At 35.3% G+C, this 24895-nt stretch overlaps 1 protein-coding gene across 2 annotated transcripts in view; it reads left to right on the top strand.

The window, feature by feature from the left end:
* LOC132284656 (DExH-box ATP-dependent RNA helicase DExH14) overlaps window positions 1–24895 on the top strand; it is an 87981-nt gene that overhangs the window by 29428 nt on the left and 33658 nt on the right. For both annotated transcript variants that reach the window (XM_059786780.1, XM_059786781.1), the window contains 28 exons: window positions 1761–1835; window positions 1918–2049; window positions 2143–2208; window positions 6495–6560; window positions 6696–6818; window positions 7432–7581; window positions 9996–10208; window positions 10478–10633; window positions 10735–10959; window positions 11049–11150; window positions 11235–11315; window positions 11394–11474; window positions 14589–14792; window positions 14908–15024; window positions 15128–15250; window positions 15947–16036; window positions 16114–16239; window positions 16393–16455; window positions 17353–17441; window positions 17862–17952; window positions 19473–19622; window positions 19737–19928; window positions 20049–20114; window positions 21332–21487; window positions 21582–21725; window positions 23523–23590; window positions 23684–23849; window positions 23942–24004. In XM_059786780.1, coding sequence (XP_059642763.1) covers window positions 1761–1835; window positions 1918–2049; window positions 2143–2208; window positions 6495–6560; window positions 6696–6818; window positions 7432–7581; window positions 9996–10208; window positions 10478–10633; window positions 10735–10959; window positions 11049–11150; window positions 11235–11315; window positions 11394–11474; window positions 14589–14792; window positions 14908–15024; window positions 15128–15250; window positions 15947–16036; window positions 16114–16239; window positions 16393–16455; window positions 17353–17441; window positions 17862–17952; window positions 19473–19622; window positions 19737–19928; window positions 20049–20114; window positions 21332–21487; window positions 21582–21725; window positions 23523–23590; window positions 23684–23849; window positions 23942–24004 — 3378 coding nt within the window. The remainder of the gene's footprint in view (window positions 1–1760; window positions 1836–1917; window positions 2050–2142; window positions 2209–6494; window positions 6561–6695; window positions 6819–7431; window positions 7582–9995; window positions 10209–10477; window positions 10634–10734; window positions 10960–11048; window positions 11151–11234; window positions 11316–11393; window positions 11475–14588; window positions 14793–14907; window positions 15025–15127; window positions 15251–15946; window positions 16037–16113; window positions 16240–16392; window positions 16456–17352; window positions 17442–17861; window positions 17953–19472; window positions 19623–19736; window positions 19929–20048; window positions 20115–21331; window positions 21488–21581; window positions 21726–23522; window positions 23591–23683; window positions 23850–23941; window positions 24005–24895) is intronic.

The following is a 24895-nucleotide window of genomic DNA, read 5'->3' on the forward strand; positions in this document are numbered from 1 at the left end:
AAACTGAAACACTCGATTATTCTCCTCAATCCCCGCATAGAAATTGCATCCTCTGGATATTTCCAGAGTGAAAGGAATCGTCCTATGACATGTCCTCCCAAATAGCACAAAGCTTGACGAGTCACCCTAAGTAATCCTGGTCACATCTTGCCCCAATTGAAAAATTCTTGCGTTTTTCGACCTATGAGAATAAGTGCGTTGTACATAATCCCAAATTTGCTTAGTGGTCTTATGAACATATACCCAACGGTTATGTTTGGTTGCATTGAATTGACTAACCAAAACATAATTATAGCGTTATCTGCATACCACTATGGATATGTCTTATCTAACTCTTTCCTAGATTTAGTAATATAGCCAATCTTGCCTTTGCCACCGGTAAACATCCTGATAGACTGTGCCCAAATCAAATAGTTGGAACAATCCAGCTTTGGATTCTCTGATGAGTTGGTGGGAAAAATGGCACCACCGCCCACATAACTTGAGCCATGATAATTAAAGTTGCCATATTCTATCACACGACAATAAATAACTCCAAAAACACCACAAATTATGTTGACTAATTAAAGTGTCTCCTCTGACCTTAAACAATCAGCAATATATTCTAAGACCATTCCTGAAAAGTCCAAATACAAACTTTTTTAGGAGTGTTGTCTGCTTGCATATAGCCGGATAACTTCCTTCTCAATATTCCAAACATCTCTATAGACTTCCAATAATTTTCCCAAGCCTTCTAGGTGTTGGAGACCAACGATACCAGCTTACCCAACCCTAGAAGAGTAAAATTTAGAAATACTTGCTTTCGATTACAAAACAACTCCTCACAGGACCCCATAGGGTTTCACAAACATCCTAGGGTGGCTATCGTACAATCTGCAATGGCCTTTGCATAGACCACAAAGCCTGGGTGGCCTTGTGTTGGTCGCGAAAAGGACTTGAGTGTCCCTTGCATAAGCCACATGGCTGTTGGAGGTTGTGACAAGGTGTATGTAAAGGCTTGAATGGTGTTGCATGTGTAAGAGAGATGCATAGTCAGTCGATCATCTCTTGCTGCGTTTTCCTGTGGCTATGGACAGTTGGGGCTTGCTTTTGGCTTTGTTCGGAGCGCAGTGGGTTATGCTCCAGTCTGCGTTAGGAATGATTGAGGCTTGGAGGGGGTGTATAGTGGGTCCCCATGCCCGTGACCTTTGGAGGGTGGTGCCCTTGTGTGTTTTGTGGTGTTGTGGAGGAAACATAATAGGAGATCTTTCGATGGGGAGGAGTCTTCTATAGGGGCGTTAAAGTTCTCTATTCTTAGTTCTCTTTTTTGTTGGGTTACGGGGAGAAATTGTAAATCCATGGGGGAGATAGTTGTTTTTTTGGGCTTATTGAGAAGCTGAGGGCCCTATTTGGTACTCCTTATCTTGTGGGCTGCGTTCTCCTTTTGAAATCTTTCTATACAATCTTATAAAAGAAGAGAGAATAATCACACATTCACTGGTGTTGATATATTAAAAGACCACATGTTAAATATTACACAAAAGGAAACCAAACATAATTACTGGAGATTCTATGCTTAAATATATGCGTAAATAAAGTCAAATCCCATGAGTCTAGGCTATTGTATCTCGGCTAATGTGCTAAGTCATATCCAATGATTCTAGGCTAACATATCTCTGCTAACAAGTATTTGTATTTGTATATTTATGTTTGAATAACTTCATTTAATATGTAGTGCATAATTTTTGCTCAACCAGACTTATCATGTAAATGTTGCACAGGTTGAAATTTCCCAGAATAAGGAAGATTTGGAGATATTTAAGAATGAAACACACCCTATGTTTGACTTGATGAAGGTAGGAAAGTTGTGTCCTTCAACTTCTGTACATTCATATCCATGTGTAATTTGTTGTTTGATCACCTAATTTATTATTTCAGCGGGAAGTTCTCAAGTCCAGAAACAAGCAGGTTGTTCAACTTTTTGAAAAAGGGTTTGGTATTCATCATGCCGGGATGTTACGTGCCGACAGAGGTCTGACTGAGCGGCTTTTCTCTGAAGGAATTTTGAAAGTAAGTTCCTTCATGCTGAATCTTTCACCTTTCAGCCATTGCTCTATGTTTCACTGGTTTGTTATAGTAAAACTATGTTCTTTCCTGTTTTAGGTACTTGTTTGCACAGCAACCTTGGCATGGGGCGTAAATCTACCTGCTCACACTGTTGTGATTAAGGTTTGTGCAATGTCTGGAAATTCACGCATTTTACTGATTGGACTTGGATATATTTTATTGTAGTTAGTGGTGCACCGCTTTTCTTACAAGACAAAATGAACTGGAATTTCATTTGGGGCTCATTTTGGACCTTGTATAATCATGTTGTTTCAGTTGGGGTCTTATTTATTTTGCTGGTATGCTGCTGCTTTTGTTTTTTGAGGTACCCTTATGTTTAATTTAGTCGAGGGTTCTATACACATCTTTCTGTGTGTGTATCTTTATTTATTTATTTATTTATTATTTATTATTTTTTTTATTTTTTGTTGTTGTTGTTTTTGGTAAGTAAATTTCATTAAAGGCACTCAAGAGAGGAGTTCTCCCAAGAGAACACAAAAGCCTAAGGTGGCCATCTATAATCTTAGACTCTGGACAAAATCCACAAATCTCCCACATATTTACAATTTTGCCTTTTTACCCAAAAGAATAAAGAGCTCAAACTGACGTATTTGAGAGATCAAATAGGAGTTTCCTTCCCATTGAAGGGCTTCCTATTTCTCTCTCACCACAAGCCCCACACCAATAAACAAAGGGGAGTGGCCCTCGAAGCATCTTGAGCTCGGCTTTCCACTATACATCCTCTCCAAGCCTTGATCATATCTATTGTGGATCCAGGAGACACCCAATGCATGCCAAAGACTGTCAAAAACTTGAGCTCCTAAGCAAAAACGACTTTCAGAGGTCCAAGAAATCAAATTGTGGATCCAATTTGGCAAACATAGTTCAGGCTCCAACCAGTTATTGCTTCTGCTATTGCCTTTCGACAAGAACTCTTTCTTTTGGTTGGTTTGAAACTTTTTGAAAACAATGCAGCATTAGCAGGTATTGTCGTTGTTGTGGAAGTTACGCAATAATTTATGCCCAAATGAACTCATGGGGCAGAGGAGAGGGAGAAAGAGATCCTGGAGGAACTGTGAAAGTGGAAGGAATTTGGTGTGGCAGTGGCTGAAAAGGAGTGGATGAGGTGGTTGGTGTTGCTGAGATAAGAGCTGATGTCAGGATTGAGGAGTGGAGTGGCCATGTCATTTCACTGTGGAGGGGGGTGGTCTGGTGCTGGAGTTGGCGTGGAGAGAGAAAAAGTGGGAGGGAGATAATTTGAGGGGTAAATCTCATTTTAGCTTGCCTTGCTTACATCAGTGGTAAGGTAGTAGATATATATAATAAAAGCGAGGTTAATTTGGTAAATGCACAATGGACCTAATAGTTCTAACTCCAGAGTTTTTCTTTTTGCATAACTTTAAATCTCGAGTAATTAGGTTGCGTTTAGTAACGTTTTCGTTTTCAGTTTTTGCAGTCTCAAGAAAGCAGAAGCATGATTTTGCTTTTTCGAGTGAAAGAAGAAAGCAAAAATAACATTTATTAACACTTGCTGTTGCCTCAATTTTGATAGTAGAAAACAATAACAGTGTTTAGTAATGCATATTTGTTACAAGATGTACACAGTATTCTTTCAATTATTTTTAATTTTTTTATTAGTATCAGAAAACCTTAAAATATGGATGTAAATATTTACAATACCCAATACATGATAATAAAATACAATATCCAATTTAAAATCACAAATCCTAATAATACCCCATACATAAATACAAAATAAGATATACGAAGTCAAAATGCTCCCACCAATTATGCATATAAATACATGTATATGCATCACGTGTATATTTATTATGTGATATATAATATATTTAACATATAGTATTTTATTATGAATAAAAAATATTAAATAATATATCTTATATGTAATAGAATATATAGTATTATAATATTATAAATTAATTATAATTTAATATTTACATATAATATATTATAGATATGGTATATAATAATATTAAATATTTATTGCATAAAAAATTTAATAACATTATATGAAATAAATAAAAATATATAATAAATCATAAATATTTTTGTCTCAAAAAATAATTTACACTTATTATTTAATATATTATATATTAAGATATATATTTATCAAATATAAAATAATTGAAACTATTTAATATATTCTATATTAAAAATAATTTTTTATTAGTATTTAATATATAGCATTAGTATATAACATAAATAATATGAATTTTATTTGAAATGAATAGTGCCAGTGTAGTAACAATAGTGAAAACGTTTCCGTGCTATAGTGCCGAAAACATAAGAAACACCTTTTTTTTTTTTTTTTCCTCTTTTCTTTACAATTATTTTATTTTTTGATAAGTAAAACAGGGCATGACCCAATGGACACCAAACAGACCAAAAATGAGACTCTAACATTCGTGGGCCACAGGATAATGCAGCAGAAGGTGATCCACGGACTCTCCATCAATCATACAAAGACGGCACCGATCGACAATGATATGTCTTCTCTTTCTCAAATTGTCCAAAGTTAGAATCTTACCCCAAGCTGCGGTCCACACAAAAAAGGCCACCCTAAGGGGTGCCTTTGACAGCCACACCGTCTTCCATGGGAAGGTGGTACCGTAAAACCCAGAGAGACAGAAAAAGGACGGGACCTGAAACATCCCCTACGCAGAAGGCACCCAAGTCAAGGAATCTGCACCAGTGCCCTCCATCTCCTATCTATACAAGAGAGCCAACAAACCAGTGACGTCATCCAACTCCCAATCTTGGAAGGATCGCTGGAACTGCACATCCCAAGACAACCTACCGCTATCAAGACGATAGCAGTCAGCAACCATAGCATGTTTGTCAACAACAATCTTACCCCAAGCAGTCAGCAACCATACCAAAATTGAAAACGTTTTCTATTACAGAAAAACAAAAACATATTATTAAACACCATTTTTGTTTTCGTTTTGCTTTTTTAGGGGTTGACAAGAAAAAACAAGAAACGTTTCTTGTTAGTGAACGCTGTCGAACCTGTAATCTGCCCTTAATTGCATGTGGAATTGTGGATCTTAATAATACAACATATTGTCAATGAACATGTTATGTTAGCAGTTGGTTTATTTACAAATGGTAAGTCAACCCTCTCATAGTTAGATTAAGAATAAAATATCTCTAAACTGGTTGGATGTAGATATTTAATAATCTATGTCCTAGAAATTAATTATTAGATTAGTATTTTGAATTTAAAATTGTACATACTTTCATATTTAAATTGTATAAGAAAAGACCGCCTGTTAGAAACGCTCGGGCTTAGTACTTTGTGATCTTCGTTCCCTTCTTCTTCGGCTTCTCTCTCTATCTCTCTCTCTCTATATATAAATTTCATAGAGTGGCTATACTCTTGAAGAAATTATCTTGAAAATGTGTAAAGTATTCTTCTATTTGGGTTGCCTTGCCCTGCGGTTCAACCCAAGCTCTAGCCAAATCCAAGCTTGTGCAGTTGATTGTTCTGAACCCAACGTAATCATGGAACTCTCTTTAGAGACACTTATCCAAGTTTTTCGATGTATTATTCTGTTCTCCTTCTTATCAACTAAACTAGTGCAGTATTTTTGTTACCCTTAATGCTGCCGGATTGGATCTTTTCTTGTTAACCTTGTCAACAATACTGAAGAAGACAAATTAACTGTGTTTTCACTTTAGTTATGGGAGAACGTTAGAAAGAAGGGTTGTAAGGTTGAAAGCATATGATCCTGTGGATGCCCATATTTCCTTGGTGATTACAGAATTGCTTCGCTGAAGGCGTGATCTGCGGTGCCATCTGCCAAGTCATACACATTTTTTTGTTTTGTTTTTGCTTTACTTTCAAAATTCTTTGCTTTACACTGGAAGAACATTGTCAAAGGGTTCTTGTTCTTAAACATGACTGCTAGTCATAGCGAATCAAGTAACAGTGAGCCTTATAAGGTTCTGATTCTTTATCAAGTAGCAGCCCGGTAATACACTCTACTAGGGTGAACTTTAGAATAATTATGTCACCTGTCACCGCCCTCTTTTACTAAAGAAGATGTTCTTTAGTTGGTTTCTTGCTCATCTGTGGACCACCCTCCTAGACCTGCTGTTCAAGACGTTCTATTACAGAAACTTCTGGGTTGTCATCGGGCTTTCTTGAAGCAGATGGCCTGTATATAGTTATCTCATGTTGGTGTAGTTTATTGTCGTCGTTTTTTTGAAAACCAAGAAATAAGATATGCTACAATTGAAAAATTAGGATCTTCTAATTTTCTTTATGCTCCATCTTTCTACTAATGCTTGGTTTATAGTAGACATGTACCATCTTTAAATGGATTTCAATATTTTTGTTAATGCCTTTCTCTGGAAGTTTGATCTTCTGCATGGTGTCACTCCAGGGTACTCAATTATATGATCCAAAGGCTGGTGGGTGGCGAGATTTAGGCATGCTTGATGTTATGCAGGCAAGATGAGGACTTCCATCTGATCTGTGTTTTTTTATAATTCAATATAGTTTTTTTAATTTAAATTTAATATAATTAATTAATTAATTATTTTAAATTCTGATACTTTCTGCAATTGTCCTGATACTTGTATAGATCTTTGGACGTGCTGGAAGACCTCAGTTTGACAAAAGTGGCGAAGGCATTATAATCACATCCCATGATAAACTAGCCTACTATCTACGACTATTGACGAGTCAACTCCCCATAGAAAGTCAGGTAATTAGTTGTAGGTTAATTGATTTTGAAATCTTTAAGTGTGAATTTAGATTCACACTCTTTCTTGATTGCTTGGTATTGTGTTGCTTGTTTATTTCTTATATGCTTTATAAACTGGGTAGCAGAGGGAAGAAGTAAATTGAGAAGTTTGAGATGTGTTTTCTCATGTTTTCTGGAAGTGTGAGGGTTGAAAATTAATATCCATAATAGTGAGCTTTTTCAATTTGTCAAGGTGCAAGGGATGTGTGCAAATGTATGCCATGTGTTCTCTAATGTTTTGTGATGTTTGATATAGTTGGGAAAAAGGCTTGGTGGTTGTTGGTTAGACATCCTATAACGGTTCCTTGTTGCAAAATATATGTATTTCGTTAGAGTATGCCTATTTTTTCTTCCTACTTTTGAAGAGGAAAAAAAAAAAAAAGTTCATGATACATGATTTTGGAAAATTTGAAAATGATATGTTATACCTATCACAAATGAGAAACTATGGTTTTTTTTTTTTTCTTTCTATAAATTGATATTCTTCTTCTTTGGATACCTGAAAAATTGTATACTTATTAGTTTACTCTTGGTTTCTTTACTCAAATTACTTTTCCATTCGCCTTTGTTGCAGTTCATTAGCTCCTTGAAAGATAATTTAAATGCAGAGGTGGCATTGGGTACTGTGACAAATGTCAAGGAAGCTTGCGCATGGCTTGGGTATACCTATCTTTTTATAAGGATGAAAATGAATCCTTTGGCATATGGTATTGGATGGGATGAGGTAATTTATAATTCTTCAGAATTATATATTGTGGTGCAACAGTTATGTGATTATTAGACTTTTTTGATGATTAAGTAAGAATTCCTCCATTCACTTCCACTGCAAATGACTTTTTCCGTTACTTTTTTTGGTTCTGAAGTGTCCTTTATGGATTTCGAACATCTTATCGAAATTCAAAAATCAACACTCCAAAGTTAAAAAATTTGCATGATACAAGTTATCGGACTTTTGTCAAATCAATTTATCTGCAATGAAGTGCAAACTGCGCTACTATCTACCATTAGTAACGTTTTATGTATTAGAAGATTCTTAAAAAAGAAGCTGTTTTGATATATTATACTTTCACATACAATTAAAAAAAAAATGATGTACTATACTTTCTAGATGTCTCAGATCAGCACTTAGTATGTTGGATTTAACTATGTGGTAGATATTCTGAACCAACTTCCCTATTTTTATGGTTAAGGAACAAACTACTGTCGATGAGTCTTTTCATTATGCAAATTGTTGGGTTTTATCATATCAACTTATCTGTGAAGAATTCCACAATGTGACATGGATAAGTTTTTGCGTCTGTTAATATTTAGAGAAAAAAATTCCCCTCAATAATATTCTTAATCTTCAAAAAACTTATATAGTACTTTGTATATAATAAACTATATCAAAATTACATTTATTTCCAATTTATCATTTTTTGTATTACCACATGTCTATCTAAACATTTGCATTTCTGTTATGCTCCTTTTATACGTATATTGATTTTGAGCCCCCGAAACACTGTCTCACAAAATATTACTTGTGTAGTAGCTATTCTATAGACTTCACTTTCAATTTTATAGCTATACGCCAATCACACAATATGACATAAGCACTCGTCTGTGTTACTCATTTTGCTTTAATCCTATGATATAAATAGTTTCTAATTTCTTTGTCCATAATCGGGTCTAGTCAATGAAAATGTTCGCTTTTAGGTATGTCTTGACCCACAATCTTGGCTACATCTTCCATTTGTAGTTTTAGACCTCTCCACATCATTTAAAAGTTATGACCTAAAGCACATTTATTTGGCTTGCGATCAATATGACTATTAGTCCAGTTTTCCATGTGGAGTATTTGTTTCCTTATTGAGACACCTATGAACCTCCTATATTGTTAGCATGTGCTCTCATAGGTGGAGCTTTATCTTCGTCAGCATCAACACTAGTTCTTATACTAGTTTAGCCACAATATATGGACACATCTATGGTATTCTTGACCATCAGAGTGATGCTTCTCATAGTGGATATATTCAATGCTATCTTATTCGATGGAAAGGTCCAGGTTCAAATATCGCATGTAATAGAAATGATGAGTTTTGTCAAGTTGAACCTGACCTTTCTTTTAGCCTAATCTCATCCCCAAATTTCTTCCTATTCTACAGCATTTGGTATTAGAGCAGTTTTGGTTCTACATCAATTGGTGTTGGAGCATTTTTGGTTCTACATCAATTGGTGTTGGCGCATTTTTGGTTCAACATCAATTGTTGTTAGAGCACTTTTGGTCTACATCAGTTGGTTGTTCTACATCATCTTTGTTCTAGGTTCATCATTTAAAACAGTATTGTCAAATAGCATACACTGTGGAACCTCCTTCGGAAAATTTTTGTTAATGATATATAACAAAGGTAAAAAGAAATGCGCTTCTGGCCGATTCTTGATTTAAATTGTATAAATTGGTAAGTCAGTTGTTTAACTTGTAGATGTTCTTACTATGGTCATTGTTGCATCATACATATATGGTCATAGTTGCATCTTACATATCCTTTCGCACGACATTATAGTTAGATGTAACTCATTTCTTTTTAAAACCACCATATTATATCTCCAGGGAGTAGGGACCTATTGTAGGTTTCTTCCAAATTCATATAAAGATTTTTCTTCTTCTCTCTATAATTTTCCATTAGTCTCCTTACTTTGTAAATAGCTTCCATTTTTTACTTTCCTGGCATAATTCTGAAATGATTGTCTGCCACTGTAGTTTCACGTCTTACTCGTTCAATAACTCTCTCCTAATGTTTTTGACTATGACTTATTAATTTGATACCATCATAATTGTACAAATTTGAATATCTACTTTATTTTTGTTTATGAATACTAAAATAAATCTACGTCTGGCATTTTGTTATTTATCGTTGTCTTATTGAATTATTTCGTTAGTGATCATATTGTCGATACCTAAATACTTCCATGTCTCAATATGAATACCATCTGGGCCTAAAGGTTTTATTCTTTTCATATTTTTGTTAAATTTGTGATATTCAAAATTCCATATTGGGTTGACCTTAATCTTGGGAACTTGCTATTTTTCATATTTTGTTCAAGTATATTTTTACTAGGGTGCTTCGACATCAGATTTCTCCCCATGTTGTTTGACAGGTTGTTGCAGATCCTTCTTTGAGTTTAAAGCAAAGAGCTCTTGTGTCAGATGCTGCTCGTTCACTAGACAAGGCAAAAATGATGCGATTTGACGAGAAAAGTGGCAATTTTTACTGTACTGAGCTTGGTCGCATTGCTAGCCACTTCTATATTCATTATTCTAGTGTTGAAACTTACAATGAAATGTTGAGACGCCACATGAATGACAGTGAGGTAATTGGTTATGAAATATTGTGATGTCAATTTGTTTTTGAAAGTATAGCTGGCTATTATGGGTGATGATTTCCAATTATCCCTATTGCATGTGTCAATCAAATTCCACTATGGCTCAAATTTTTTTACTGCTTTTGTGTACTTAATCATGGAGATCTCATACTAGTGAAGGATGATATCTGCGAGATATGCACCAAGTGTGATACCTTCCTTTTATTTATTTATTTTTTAATTTTTAATTTTTGCTTGCTTTCTTGTTGGTTTTGTAGGTAATTGACATGGTAGCCCACTCTTCTGAATTTGAAAATATTGTTGTTCGAGAGGAGGAACAAAATGAGCTTGAAACATTGGTCCGCACAGCTTGCCCTTTAGAAGTTAAGGGTGGTCCCTCGAATAAGCATGGAAAGGTTTCAATTCTCATTCAGGTCCTTGCCACGTCTTGCCATCCACATATAATATTTGCCTTCAAAGTAAAATAAATGCTTATATTTGAATTTGACAACTGCGTTGGTTATGTAACATGCAGTTGTATATATCTCGTGGCTCGATTGATGCCTTTTCGTTAGTTTCTGATGCTGCATATATAAGTGCAAGCTTGGGACGTATCATGCGGGCTCTATTTGAAATTTGTTTGCGCAGAGGGTGGTGTGAGATGTCTTTGTTCATGTTGGAATACTGCAAGGCTGTGGATCGTCAAATTTGGCCTCATCAACATCCCCTCAGACAATTTGACAAGGATATTTCATCAGAAGTTCGTCTTGATTCTTATTTTTCTTTGATTTATTTAGAATGCTCATGTTATTATACTTGCTGAATTTATTAAATTTCCTTTTCATCCAGATACTGAGGAAGCTTGAAGAGCGAGGGGCTGACTTAGATCGCCTACAAGAGATGCAGGAAAAAGACATTGGAGCTTTGATTCGTTATGCACCTGGAGGAAGGGTATTTTGCTTTTAGTTAAATGGTGAAATTTTCTATGATATTATGTCGTATAATAATTGATTTGGCTTCTTTTTGAAATCGAAGGTGGTTAAGCAATATTTAGGATTTTTCCCGTCGATCCAGTTGTCTGCTACTGTTAGTCCAATAACCAGAACCGTTTTGAAGGTAACTCCAAATGCTTAGTGTAGTGATAAAAAATATTAAAAACAGATGAAAAATTGATATTGTTGCTGCATTTTTTAGGTGGATTTGCTCATAACACCAGATTTTCTGTGGAAGGATCGTTTTCACGGTGCTGCACAACGTTGGTGGATTCTGGTTGAGGTGCTAACTTGATAATCACTTTGTTGTTAAATTTGTAAAGTGGTCTTCTTAGTCCGCTTCAGTATATTTTTCAGTAGATGATATCATTCCTTGAATAACTCCATCATGAACTTTCTAAGATTTTGAACAACATATGGACTTACATTTGCTTGCGCATGATCTTATATAGCTGTGGCGCGCGCACACATGCATACTCTCAAATATTATGCTATTTTAAAGTTGTTCCATTCCCTACAAAGTATCATGAATATTTGGGCTTTCTAAGAGTATTATGACTATTATTGAATATTATTTCTGTACCTAGTCCGTCCTTCGTATCTCCTTAAATTGACTGGACTGGACCAGCTGTGGTGATGATAATTTTCCTATATAAGTATTTCATTTCGCTGTCATGAAGTTGCTTATTTTTGATGATTGTGCCTTAACGGATTTCATTGAATGATTTCAAGTAAAACACAGATGCATATCTGTTTTTCTCTATTCTAATAAGTTTTGGATTCCTTTTGAAGTACAAATTTGAGGTGTTTTTCACTTACTGCGGATTGGCTACAGCCTTATGTCCTTATGCCTCTATTATTATTATTTTTTTTTATTTTCTGTTTTTTGCTTCTTATGCTGTCATTCTTTGTTTGATGATGATTATGGCATTTCATCATTGTTGTTCTGTTATTTTTCAGTAGATGGTAGTGCATTAGGACAATGGTATTGCAGTCAATTTATGATCAGTGATCTTGCATATAATGGTAGTGCATGAGGACAATAGAGCTTGAAATCTTGAAAATCTGTCTTGCATGGATTTTGGACTGAAGGGACGACTGTCACCTTAGGCTGTAATATGTTCTACTCCCTACTAGACCTAGGAAGGTAGGAAGGGGAGTGAATGTGTCACGTCCTTGCCAGCTCCCGCCAGATCGAGGTGTGACCTTGACTTGGAGGTTAGGATTGAATGTCTCAAACTCCCAAACTCGGAGAATCCAGGATTCCATGTGATCTTTTCTATGACCACCAGAGTGGCTCCATCCATAATACATCATAAGATCAATAATTACATTGACACCCTCAAATTGATATTATTGCATTGATAATTACATCTCATACATCAGTTGCCTCACGATGGACCAATATGGCCCCAAGAAAGCTATAACACTCTGGTAACAGGCCAATTTACTCTCAAGAATATCTAATCCTCCTCAATGAGAGTGAGAATGGGAGGTGCATTTCCCTGATTTTCTTTCTACTAGTTACTGCATCCTCTTCTTCTTGGCCAAATCATGTGCAATAAGCAACAGAACATGATAAGCATCACAATTTATCATGTTCATTGTCACATAATGGCTCATTTCGTTAGGCAATTTTATCGGATTAACCTCAGGGAACTTACCTCGTGGACACACATGGTTGTCCTGGCAATGGTCCTGGCACACTCTCGTCATAACTCTACAAGACAAGTATATATTGTAATTAATTTATCTTACTAGTGTATACTGACCTTTTCATTGTTTTTGTCAGTTGATATATATATATATATATATATATATATATGTTTACACACACACACACACACGAGTGAGAGAGGGTTACTACTCTCACACACAAATTCCCCAAAACTCATCTCTCTCCTTATCTAACCCTAAGTCTAATTTCTAACCCTATCTTCATGGTATCTGAGTGGGTTTGAGCAGTAATTATCATTAATTGTCATAAGAGAGGTCCTCATGACCATTGATCCATCATGGAATTGATGTCGTCGTAAGATTGAACACTTGTGATCGTCGTCGAATTTCAACACTGGCATTTGTCGCTGTTGTGGTTGTCTCATGGTCGTGGTTTTCTTTGTTGAGATTGAACCAGGCCACCACATTGAGGTCAAACCAGTTGGCATCTTAGTGGTTGTTGTGGTGGTCGTCGTCAAGATCTAGCCAGTGGCATCGTTTTTGAAGGTCAATGTCTATCTGAGGAAGCAGAACGGGACTGTTTGGTGATGTGGATTTGCTGTCCTAATCTGGAGTATTTTGACATTATGGTTAAGCGTTTAGGCTGGTTAGAAATGCAGCCGAACCAATTGGCGCAAAACTGGTTTGACTTCAACCAATCCGACTTCCGACTGGACCAACCAGGTTGTCAGACCTGTTCAAGTCCATTTGAACTGGTTCAGACCCATTTAAATCTTGTTCAACCCAATTCACGCCGTTTCATTCATTTTTCTTTTTGGTTCAGACTCGGTTCAGGCCAGTTAAGTTGGTTCATCTCCATTTTAGTTGGTTCAGTTTAATATTTCAGTCAGTTGAGCTCTATTTTAGTTGGTCCAGTTCATTATTATTCGGCTCGCTTTTGTTAGTGGTAACTAGGTCACTTGTATCCTCTTCTTTGAGTTCCTTAACAGATTCAGTCTTTTAACATCAGTGTTGTCCAATTCTGATTTGTTTTCCTCCACATCCCCCTTTAACTCTCCTATTACTTCTGTGAAGCTGAATGGTAGAAATTATATTTTATGGGCAAGTTTGTAAAAATCTTTCTCAAAGGCAAAGATCTTTATGGGATGTTTCCTCCACATCCCCCTTAACCCTCCTATGATCCTTCAACAATAATATAGCATGAGTCTCAAAATAAAATTAGGCGAAGAATATGAATAAACTAAACTAATTCCAGTCTTAGGGCTTTATATATGTAATCCTTTTTCTAAATTCACCTAAGAGTCTAAGACTATCTCCTCACTCTTTATGAAGTGTTTTTTTTTTTTTTTTTTTTTTTGGTTCTTTCTCTGTTAGATCTCCTAGAATTTTCTTGCCCCAAGGAACGTAGTGTTGTATTAATGAAGTTTTCAACTTATCTTTCTTGGTCATTACCAAATTAATTTAGATTGCTTTATTTGTTGATTTTGGTTAGTTTGATCATTCTTGACTGTCAACCTTTATTTGTCTTTTTTTTTTTGGTTTTTATAGTAATTTCTTTATTCAAAATCCCTCTCCATTTAAAAACAGTTTATTGAGTGTGTCCCCTTCTAGTTGGCTTGCGAAGTTGGCATTGTTTTATTGGTCATTACTTTATAGTAAATGTTATTTGTTGTTGTTTTTTCATAATTGGTACTCACCTCTGATCAACCAATTTGTGTAGGATTCTGAGAATGATCATATCTACCATTCAGACCTTTTCACATTGACAAAGCGGATGGCAAAAGGAGAACCACAGAAGCTTTCCTTTACAGTTCCAATTTTTGAACCACATCCTCCTCAATACTACATTCGTGCTGTTTCTGATTCTTGGTTGCATGCAGAGGCTTTCTACACTATTTCTTTCCAGAATCTAGCACTTCCAGAGGTTCCTTCTTATATAATTTGTAAAAGCTTATAGGATATATTTAATAGTTTGGTTTTTAGATGGCAATAAGCTCTTGTCAAAGTTCTGTCTCACATAAAGACATTGCTTCATTCAGGCTCGTACATCCCACACTGAACTTCTAGATTTGAAACCTCTCCCTGTGACTGCACTTGGCAACAGAACTTATGAAGCCTTGTACAACTTTTCACACTTCAATCCTATTCAAACACAGGTTTGCATTGCGAAACCTTAGCCTGAGTTTTTAGATTTATGCCCCATGGTCTTTAAGTTGTATTGACCAAAGTCAGAGGTTGTGACTCATCGGATCTTGGCAGGCTTTTCATGTCCTGTATCACACAGGCAACAATGTTTTGTTAGGAGCTCCTACTGGAAGTGGGAAAACTATATCTGCTGAGCTTGCTATGCTTCATTTATTCAACACCCAGCCTGATATGAAGGTACGAATCTTAATTTTATCTGTGGCTTTCATTCTTTCTCCTTTTCCTATGGTTTATTAAATTTGCAAAAACATGAATGTGTGAGAAATCTGAACCCCATATTAGGGAACTTGTGGCCCCCTTTTACTGGGTTCTGGTTGTAAGTAGAATATTCATTTTGCAAATGTGAAGGCAGGATTTAATATTGTAGTTGGAAAACATAATGTTCACCCTGCAACTCTAAAGTTCTTCAATATCCACTGACGGTTTGAGCTAGTCTGCCGGTAAAGTCACTAGTTTGTCATACACTTGCATCCAAGGGCTGGGATAGAATTCCATAATCATTGTGTGGCTCATATCAACATAATCATTGTGTGGCTCATATCGACTTTGGGCCAATATATATATGCACACCCATATATATATATTGTGCAAGACCCTAAAATGAATTCTGCTGCCTTACATCATATAGGTTTCAGTTGTACTGTTGGCAATTGCTGATGGTTTTTGGTCAGGCATCTCTAGTATATGCAAAATCAGTAACCACAGATTTAATAGTCTTATGTTGGAAGCTGATTATTTTGGAAATTTTCAATGTCCAGCTCCAAAATTTACTTTTATGTTCAATTTATTATTGCATCTCAGTCACGTGAGAGTTTAAGGTGATTCACTGATTTATATCTTAGTTGTTTTGTTGAAATCTTTATCTTAATGCAGGTCATTTACATAGCACCTCTGAAGGCTATTGTTCGAGAAAGAATGATTGATTGGAGGAAGGGTCTTGTTTCTCAACTTGGAAAAAAGATGGTGCTAGCAATTATTACCGTATTAGGCATAAATATTTCAAACATAAGATGGCCATACTAATTTGATGTTTCAATCAGGTTGAAATGACTGGGGATTATACTCCAGATATGAAGGCTTTGTTGTCAGCCGACATCATAATTTCTACTCCTGAGAAGTGGGATGGTATCAGTCGTAACTGGCACAGTCGAAGCTATGTCACAAAGGTGCTTCTTTCGTCATATTTCTATTGTTAAATTAAGTGGGAACTGTTACATTGCTTTGACTGATAGTGATTTTCTTAATACAGCATAGTAATCTATGGTCACTATCTACAAAATCTGCTGGCCTCATTCAACTGTTTGAAATCTTATCTGTAGGTTGGGCTTATGATTTTGGATGAGATTCACTTACTTGGAGCTGATCGTGGACCCATACTTGAGGTTTACACTTACTAGTTGCTGTAGCATATGTTTGCACAATTACTAAAAACTAAATTGTAGATTCTCATAATTTCTCTTTTCATAGGCATCTTATTGAATAAAAAGTTACATGGGAAAAATGAGATTGATTTGTATATATATGCCGTCGTGCAAATTGTTTTGTGGAAGATGCCTTAAAAACATTATTCCTATATTCAGTTGAATATGACTATGTAGTTTAAGACTCTAAAGTAAGTGATTGATCTAAAAGTTGATTCTTACATTGTTTGCGTTTAACCCGTCATAAAGATGTAGTTTAAGACTCTGAAGTAAGTGATTGAACTAAAAGTTGATTCTTACATAGTTTGCATTTAACCCGTCATAAGGATGTTTGAAATGTTAACCAACGCTTTTCAATTGCATCATTCCATTCCCTAATGATTCTTTTGGTACGAGGGATGGAAAAATGGAGGGAATGAATTGGTTGAAGGATCAAAAATACATTCCTACATTCCTAAAAATGAGAGCTTATCAATTCCTCCTTTTGTTTGGTTGAGAGGAAGGGAAGGAAAGAGGTGGTATTATTATTTTTCCATTATACACTTAATTATTTAAATTGATTAACTTAGTATGGGTGATAAGATTATCAATTCCTCCCTTTTTTTTTTTTTTTTTTTTTTTTTTTTTTTTTTCGTTTTTTTGGATCATCCCTTGTCCCATCCTTACCCTCTTCCTCACCGCTCTACCAAACAATGGAAGCTTGCTCCATCTGTCCTCTCTTCCATCCCTCCCCCTCCCTTCCCTCTAACCAAGCATAGGCTAAAGCTAATATGGAGTAATTTTTAATTCATTTGCTTTCAGAATTTTTTAATAGCATTGATTACCTTGAAATCTCATCTGCAGAATTCTATGTTTCAGGTTATAGTGTCAAGGATGAGATACATATCATCTCAAACAGAACGCACAGTTCGGTTTGTGGGCCTTTCAACAGCTTTAGCAAATGCACAGTATGTTCTGTGTACCTTTCTTTTGCTTTCGCTGCCTCTTCAGTCTTCTCTCTTTTTCTGTTGGACCTCATTCTAATGGCCTATTGTATTGAAGTTTACACATGTTGCACATTTTAATGGTACTTTCATTTGTTGCTATTTATATTTTGTAGATCCACTGTCATGGTAAATGTTTTCAATTAGAGATATCTGCATAAATTATGTCTACGATTCTATTTCATCTAGTCTTGTGTCCACTGAAGCATGTATTTGTTCAAAACTGAAGCTATTGGAACTTATAATGATATCTGGTCGTTCCTTTTTTTTTTTTTTTTTCTCCCCTATTAGGCAAAGCCTTTTATACAATAATTCTATTACTCATTTGTCCTTGTCAAAAAAGAAAAAGAAAAAGAAGAATCTTACACTCATTTGTTCATTTAGTGATTTGGCTGACTGGCTGGGAGTCGGAGAAACTGGACTCTTCAATTTCAAGCCAAGTGTGAGGCCTGTGCCTCTTGAAGTTCATATTCAGGCAAGGGATTGGAATTTTACTCATATGTTTATTGTGCACTTTATTATTTCGAATAATATCTGATGTACATGTATGCATAAGTATACGCCATATATATATGTTTATATATTTTACTTTCAGTTATGCAATTACGTAACATGTTTTTGAATGAATAATTTGTTGATATTTATATGTTTCTTGTGGTTAAAACATCTATATATATATGTATAAAAATTGAATGTCTTCATGAAATACTGGGAAATTGATATGAATACTGCAAGGATTAATTGTCAGTATGTTATGATTCACGAATTGGTAAGTGGAAAAAAGCCATATTTCAGAAGTTGCCTCAAGTATCTTTCCAGGTTTTAAATATGTTTACACGTGTTTGTGATACTTGTACATAAGTGCACACTCCAATTGTTATGGCCCTTCTCTGTGAAAAATTAATTTGTAACATACACTTTTTCTTCTTTATTATTAATTTTTTTTTTTTTTTTTTTTAAAGAAAAAAACAAAACAGATAACGTGAGCACTGTTATAAAGGTTCATAAATATTACTGGAGAAAATTTATTTTATTGCTAAGTGCCATTGCTTGATGGGATGCTAAAAGCTTTGTCTAATAAGCGTAAAGATGTAATTCAAGTGTTGAGAGTCGTCACTTTATTCAATTAATTCTAAAGATTAGGTTTGCCTCCTATCTTTCCCTCCCACCATCCCCTGTATGTGGTAGTTTGAGACCAGTACTAGGTAATGGTCTTTATTTATTTAATTCTGCCTTTTCTTTGGACTCTTTTTGAGTTTTCTACTATTATTTTTTTTTTTGAATCTGATGCCACTAGTTGTCCCTCTATTCAACAAAGCATTAAGGAAAATTATTTATGAAAGGGTAGTTTATGACATAATGTTCGCATAAATAGTAGTAAACATGTGCCCAACAGAATTAAAAGAAAAAAATCTTGTATATTAGACCAATAAGTACACCACTAAGAAAGACTAATATGATCCACATTGAGAGTAATGTTAGTGGAATGGGAAGACCAAAACTCATGTGTTGAGATGGTATATGATGGAATATGGTTTGAGTGAGATTGTGGCACTAGATTGAGCATAATGAAGAAACATGATTTATGTCACCTACCCCAAATAGTGGGGGAAATGGTTTGTTGAGTAAATCTTGTATATGAGACCAGAAATTATGAAAATAAAACTGATATGTAGAGGATACAATGTTCAAGTTTTGGTACTAATACGAGATTGTCACAAGCTTGCTAGAAAGTAAATATCTTCACTACAATATATTTTTGTGGCACCAAAAGTTTGAATGGTCTTCTTTTGATATGCTCAGGTTACCATGCAAACAAAAAAGTTGGTCTAAAGCGCACCAGATTGGTTATATTCAGTTTCTTTATTATTTTATTATTTTTTTTGGTGTTCCTTTAGTCCTTTTTTTGTTAATCATGAAAGTGAATGAGGTTCTTATATTTTTCTTTTTGTAATATACTGATGTAATAATTGACACTTTTTCTTTTATGAACAGGGATATCCTGGGAAGTTTTACTGTCCGAGGATGAATAGCATGAATAAACCCACATATGCTGCCATATGTACCCATTCACCTACAAAACCAGTTCTAATTTTTGTTTCATCTCGTCGGCAGACAAGGCTCACTGCTTTGGACCTCATTCAGGTGGGATGCAATATCATGCTTGAAGTATAAATTATTACATCTGTTATCATGCTTGAAGTATAAATTATCACCTGTTAATGATCTATTTGTTGTGGGATTTTTTGTAATTTGAAGTTTGCAGCTTCAGACGAACACCCAAGACAATTTCTGAGTATGCCAGAAGATGCGCTACAGATGATTCTTTCTCAGGTCACTGATCAGAATCTGAGGCACACATTACAATTTGGCATTGGGTTACACCATGCAGGATTGAATGATAAAGACAGATCTCTGGTTGAGGAACTTTTTGCTAATAATAAGATTCAGGTAGTTATCAATCATATATATATTTTTCCTTTTGAACGTTGAAAGAAGATAATTATTTCAGAAAGAGACTATCTATACAACTATACCTTAATTTGATTGATTGCATTTCACCCTTTTTAGGTGTTGGTGTGCACAAGTACATTAGCATGGGGTGTAAACCTTCCCGCTCATTTGGTCATTATCAAGGTGAGATAAAGCTATCTATGGTGTGTCTATTTATCTTGAAAAGTTTCATATCTAATTGACAAGAACATCTGGCAAGGCGGTTTCTTTTGGAAAAAAAAAAAAAATGCCATCAACGCTTTATTGATTTTTTATGTTTATATTACTATCAGATTAGTAAAGCTCCTTTAATACTTCACAGTAGCATTATTTCATTTTTCTTATACTGCGGGAAATAGTATGTGCATTACAAACCCATTGAGAACTTCAGCTTGCATACTCTTAGAGAGGGTCGAAGTTAAAATGTGTGCGGAGGTAGTTGGCAACTTTCCTAGAGAATATGTAATAACAACAAAGGCTCCCTTCAGATGCATGAATGTTTCAACTTCCTAACAATAAACTCCCAAATAGTTCATGAATGTTTCAACTTCCTACAATTGTTTTTTTTGCCCCACAACAAGTATTTCTTGACCAACTTTGTCTCTGCTTTATTTTGGAAAATTTCTTGCACAGCTCCAAAACCCTGTCAAATATTCATTACCCAATAAATCCCTACCCTGTGTCACTGACATTGTCACAAATAGAAAAAAATTGTTTGCCGCCTAAACTAAAAAGAGATTGAACTGGGATGTGCCCAGAAACCATGCAATAAGAACTGGGATGTGCCTTTAGAAAAAAATGTTTGGAGAAAATCAATGTTTACAGCCATATTTACATGTCAAGTTTCTTTTAATACATAAGGTGCTGTTTAACCTGCCTGAAATAGCCAGCTTCTGTTATTGGCTCGAATACATGCTCATCTTCTCAAATAACCCTCAACTTTCTTTTTTCAAAAAGTACTCTTTTCCCATATGGCATTGACATTAGTTAGTCCTAGTTACGATCTAAATCAAGCATTTTCGTTAAAAAAATTTGAATGTACTTTATGTGGATCTTGTAAAATATCTGTACATGTGCATGCAAGTAGCTGTGTGGCTGATGCTCTGTCTTCCATTGTAAGATCTTTCGAATCCTGTATTCATTCTATACTATCTGTGTATGCAAGGATTTTTTTATTTTTTTTGTTTTTTTAAAATGCTGATCCCTACAAAATAGGGCTAAAAGTGGTAATGTACTCTCAATGACTCGTTAACGTGCATAATTGACTGTCACAGACCTTAGCATGTGCTTAGTATTAGGATTTATTTTCCCTTTTTATATATATATACTTTTTTTATACTCAACATCCAGTTCTGATGCAGGGAACAGAATATTATGATGGAAAAGCGAAACGATATGTTGATTTCCCTATCACAGATATCTTGCAAATGATGGGTCGTGCAGGTCGGCCTCAATATGATCAACATGGGAAAGCTGTCATTCTTGTTCATGAACCCAAAAAGAGCTTCTATAAAAAGGTCAAATAAAGAAACTATTTACATAAATTTATATATCTGGTGTTAGAGTGACTTTTTTACACAATTGGTGGAGTGACTGGTGTTCTATTTGCAGTTCCTGTATGAACCATTTCCAGTTGAGAGTAGTCTGAGGGAGCAGTTGCATGATCACATGAATGCTGAGATAGTTTCTGGAACGATATGCCATAAAGAAGATGCAGTCCATTATCTCACCTGGACTTATTTGTTTCGTAGATTGGTATATTTTGGTCACCTCAATTAAAGAATTATTTCAGATAATACTGCTTTATGAAGTCAAGAATTACACTGGCATTCACTAGATATTTAGTAACCTGCTAGTCTCAAAAGGGATCAATCCTGCAATGCAGCAGTGCTTTTTCTCAGCAACCTTAACATTCAAGTCTGTCATCTACTATTGAGACTAGAATAAGATTTTACCAATTACTTAATCATCTTTATGTTGTTAACATGTATCCTTTGTCAACATCCACTCGATAAAGAAATAAGGGATCTTTCAAAGTTTTTGGTAAATGTCCTTGTGTCTTTGAATCCATTTTGCATGTATTTGGAGTATGCAAACAACTTTTTGGGAAAAATTATGCTTTCTAGTATCATAACAGTAATCATTCTGGACATCAAAATGAGATCTTTGTCAGGATACGGATTAAATTTTTTCTAGAAAGTCTTAAGTGTAAAGATTACACAGTAAAGTGTATGTTGTCGTGGTCTTGAGGTCATACGTCCCAAAAATCTGAAATTCAGTGATGATAATTTGAGAAACTGTCCATGTTGGGTTATCGAGTAGGAGGCCATACGTCCCAAAGTGATTTTATTTATTAACTCTTGTGTTAGTGGAATATCATTCACCTTTTATTTCTTTTTCTAGCAGCAGGGAAGAGTAGGAAGAAGGAAAGCGGGAAAGAAAAGATGGGGTGCTGAGAATTTTTGTTGCTAAGCAGATGGAAGGAGGGAAAGTAAAAGAGGGGGAGTTTTATTTGGGCTATCTGTTTTTTGCCGCTTCCTTTTTTTCACCAAAAAGTCGATAGAAAGGAAGAGGACGCCTTTTCTTTTATGTTTTTGACCCTGAAACAATGCCTTGATTATTGTTGATTAGGAATATGGATATAATGGTAAAGATAACACCCATTTTGTTCATTCATGATTCATCTTTTTCTTTTGGCTCAAGTGAGCAGATGAAGGGAAAGACTGTTTCCTTTACTAAGGCTAACCTTCTGCATACCTCCTGTCTTCCCTCTCTTTCAATTTTCTATGGCTCCGACCAATTGGAGTAATAGGATGTATATCTTTTATCCTGGGACTTATATAAATTAACAGATATGATACCGAAGTTTAAACTCATGGTTTTATCACGACCGTCTCTGAGTAAATTTTGTTGTGATGGCGGCCTCTGCTGTTTAACTGAATTGTTGGGATAGAGAAAATGGCAGTACCCAAATCTAGAAACAAGTTATGCATATAAGACCTAATGTTTAGCATTGCCTACACAGTGACTTAATTATGCTGTTATACACTGCTAGTCCAAAAGATTGCAAAGATCACTAATTTTTAATGGTTTCTAAACATGGCATTTCAAGTCCAGATAACTCATAAAAAATTGAACAATCAAAAAAGAAAAAAGGAAAAGGAAAGAAAATAAAACCATTGTCGAGCAAGTAAGTTAGCAAAACTCAACCTTCAACCACCAATTTTATGGCTTCTGTGTGATGGTGATGCATATCAAGCCCGCATAGCATGTTCCCCCTAAAATTAAATTGTTTAAAATTAAAGCCATATTGTAACTAAATATGTATGTCACAAGTATGTTGTCGCTATAGAACTGAAAGATTTTGTAGTTGACACTGCAGAATCTTAGACAGTGAAATGTTCATTTGTTTTGTGTGTGTGTGCCTTTCACCTTTTCAATGTTGAACTTGCAAATAAGGCATAGCCACAACATGGGTGATATTAATATGCTGTCAGGAATGGACGTGTTGTTTCTTTGCAAAAGTTCCTTACAGATATATTCATGTCACAGATGGTTAATCGAGCTTACTATGGCTTAGAGGATACCGAACCTGGAATTCTAAGTTCTTACTTGTCGAGGTAATAATATAACTTCATCATCTTATGCAATGGGTTTTGTTAGGATTCTCCGTTCCCCTCAATGACAGTGTCATCAATGTGACCCTTTGGCAGCCTAGTACAAAACACATTTGAGGATTTGGAGGACAGTGGATGCATCAGAATGAATGAAGACATTGTTGAGCCTATGATGTTGGGTTCAATAGCATCTCAGTATTACCTTAGCTACATGACTGTATCAATGTTTGGTTCAAATATAGGACCAGATACATCACTTGAAGTAAGTAAAACTCCCAAAAAGTGATAATTCAACTTCTTTTTTCCCTTTAACTATGTCACAAGTCATATTCATTTTTTTTTTTCTGGTCCTAGGTTTTCCTTCATATACTATCTGGTGCTTCTGAGTATAATGAGCTTCCTGTGCGGCATAATGAGGTAGTTTTGTAATTATGATCGGCTTGTATTTTTATTTGATTTTTATATGTTGATGACTGCAAGGGCAGAATTGTGGCAGCTTTAGTAAAACTTGTAAAACAAGATATTTTCCGCACCATACATATAATTGGGATGGAAAAAAGTGTAGTGATATGATATAACTTAAAAAAAAAAAGGTCTATTTTTTTAGGTCAGATTTGAACTGTAGATTGGCTTTTGCTTGTATTGCTATGGAATCTTTTCTCTTCCCTAGGCTTTCATTTTTCACATTTGACTGCAGTTGTTACTCATGCTCCAAGTAATGGAAGCATGGTTACCTGGTGGTGTTCAATTTATTGAATCAAGCTCTGTGTTACATTAATGCAGTTTTCTTTTATTGGAAATGTGTTAATGGGCTTAATGCTACATGAGTTATTCAAAATACCACACCAGCAATGAGAAAGCTGGAAATTGTGTATCAGATGCATCAAGAACTACTAATTCATACAAAGCCATCAAACTAGCCCAACAAGCAACCGGAGCTGTATGCATTATGTTAATTACCATCTACTCAAAAAGCTTAAGCTGTTGGAGAGGATGCAACTTTAATATTTATATCCTTCAACACGCCCCCTCGCGTGTTGCCTTCTTTTTTGGGTGACGGTCACCAACAGGCCTGTGGCCTAGCGGTACCAGGCCCCTATTTCTCAAGGGGAGATTACGGGGTCAAGCCTTAGCGGAGGCATTTGTGTGTGAGTACCAACTAAGAATATATATATATATATATATATATATATATATATATATTTGGGTGACTGTCAAGGTTTGAACTCGTCACCTTTGGCTTCGATGCCATGTTAACTACCATCTACTCTAAAAGCTTAAGCTGTTGGAGAGGGTGCAACTTTAATA

The sequence above is a fragment of the Cornus florida genome, unplaced genomic scaffold, assembly GCF_030987335.1.
Source record: "Cornus florida cultivar Cherokee Brave unplaced genomic scaffold, ASM3098733v1 CherokeeBrave_3.0.0_Hap2_Chr11, whole genome shotgun sequence".
In the NCBI taxonomy this organism is placed as follows: domain Eukaryota; kingdom Viridiplantae; phylum Streptophyta; class Magnoliopsida; order Cornales; family Cornaceae; genus Cornus; species Cornus florida.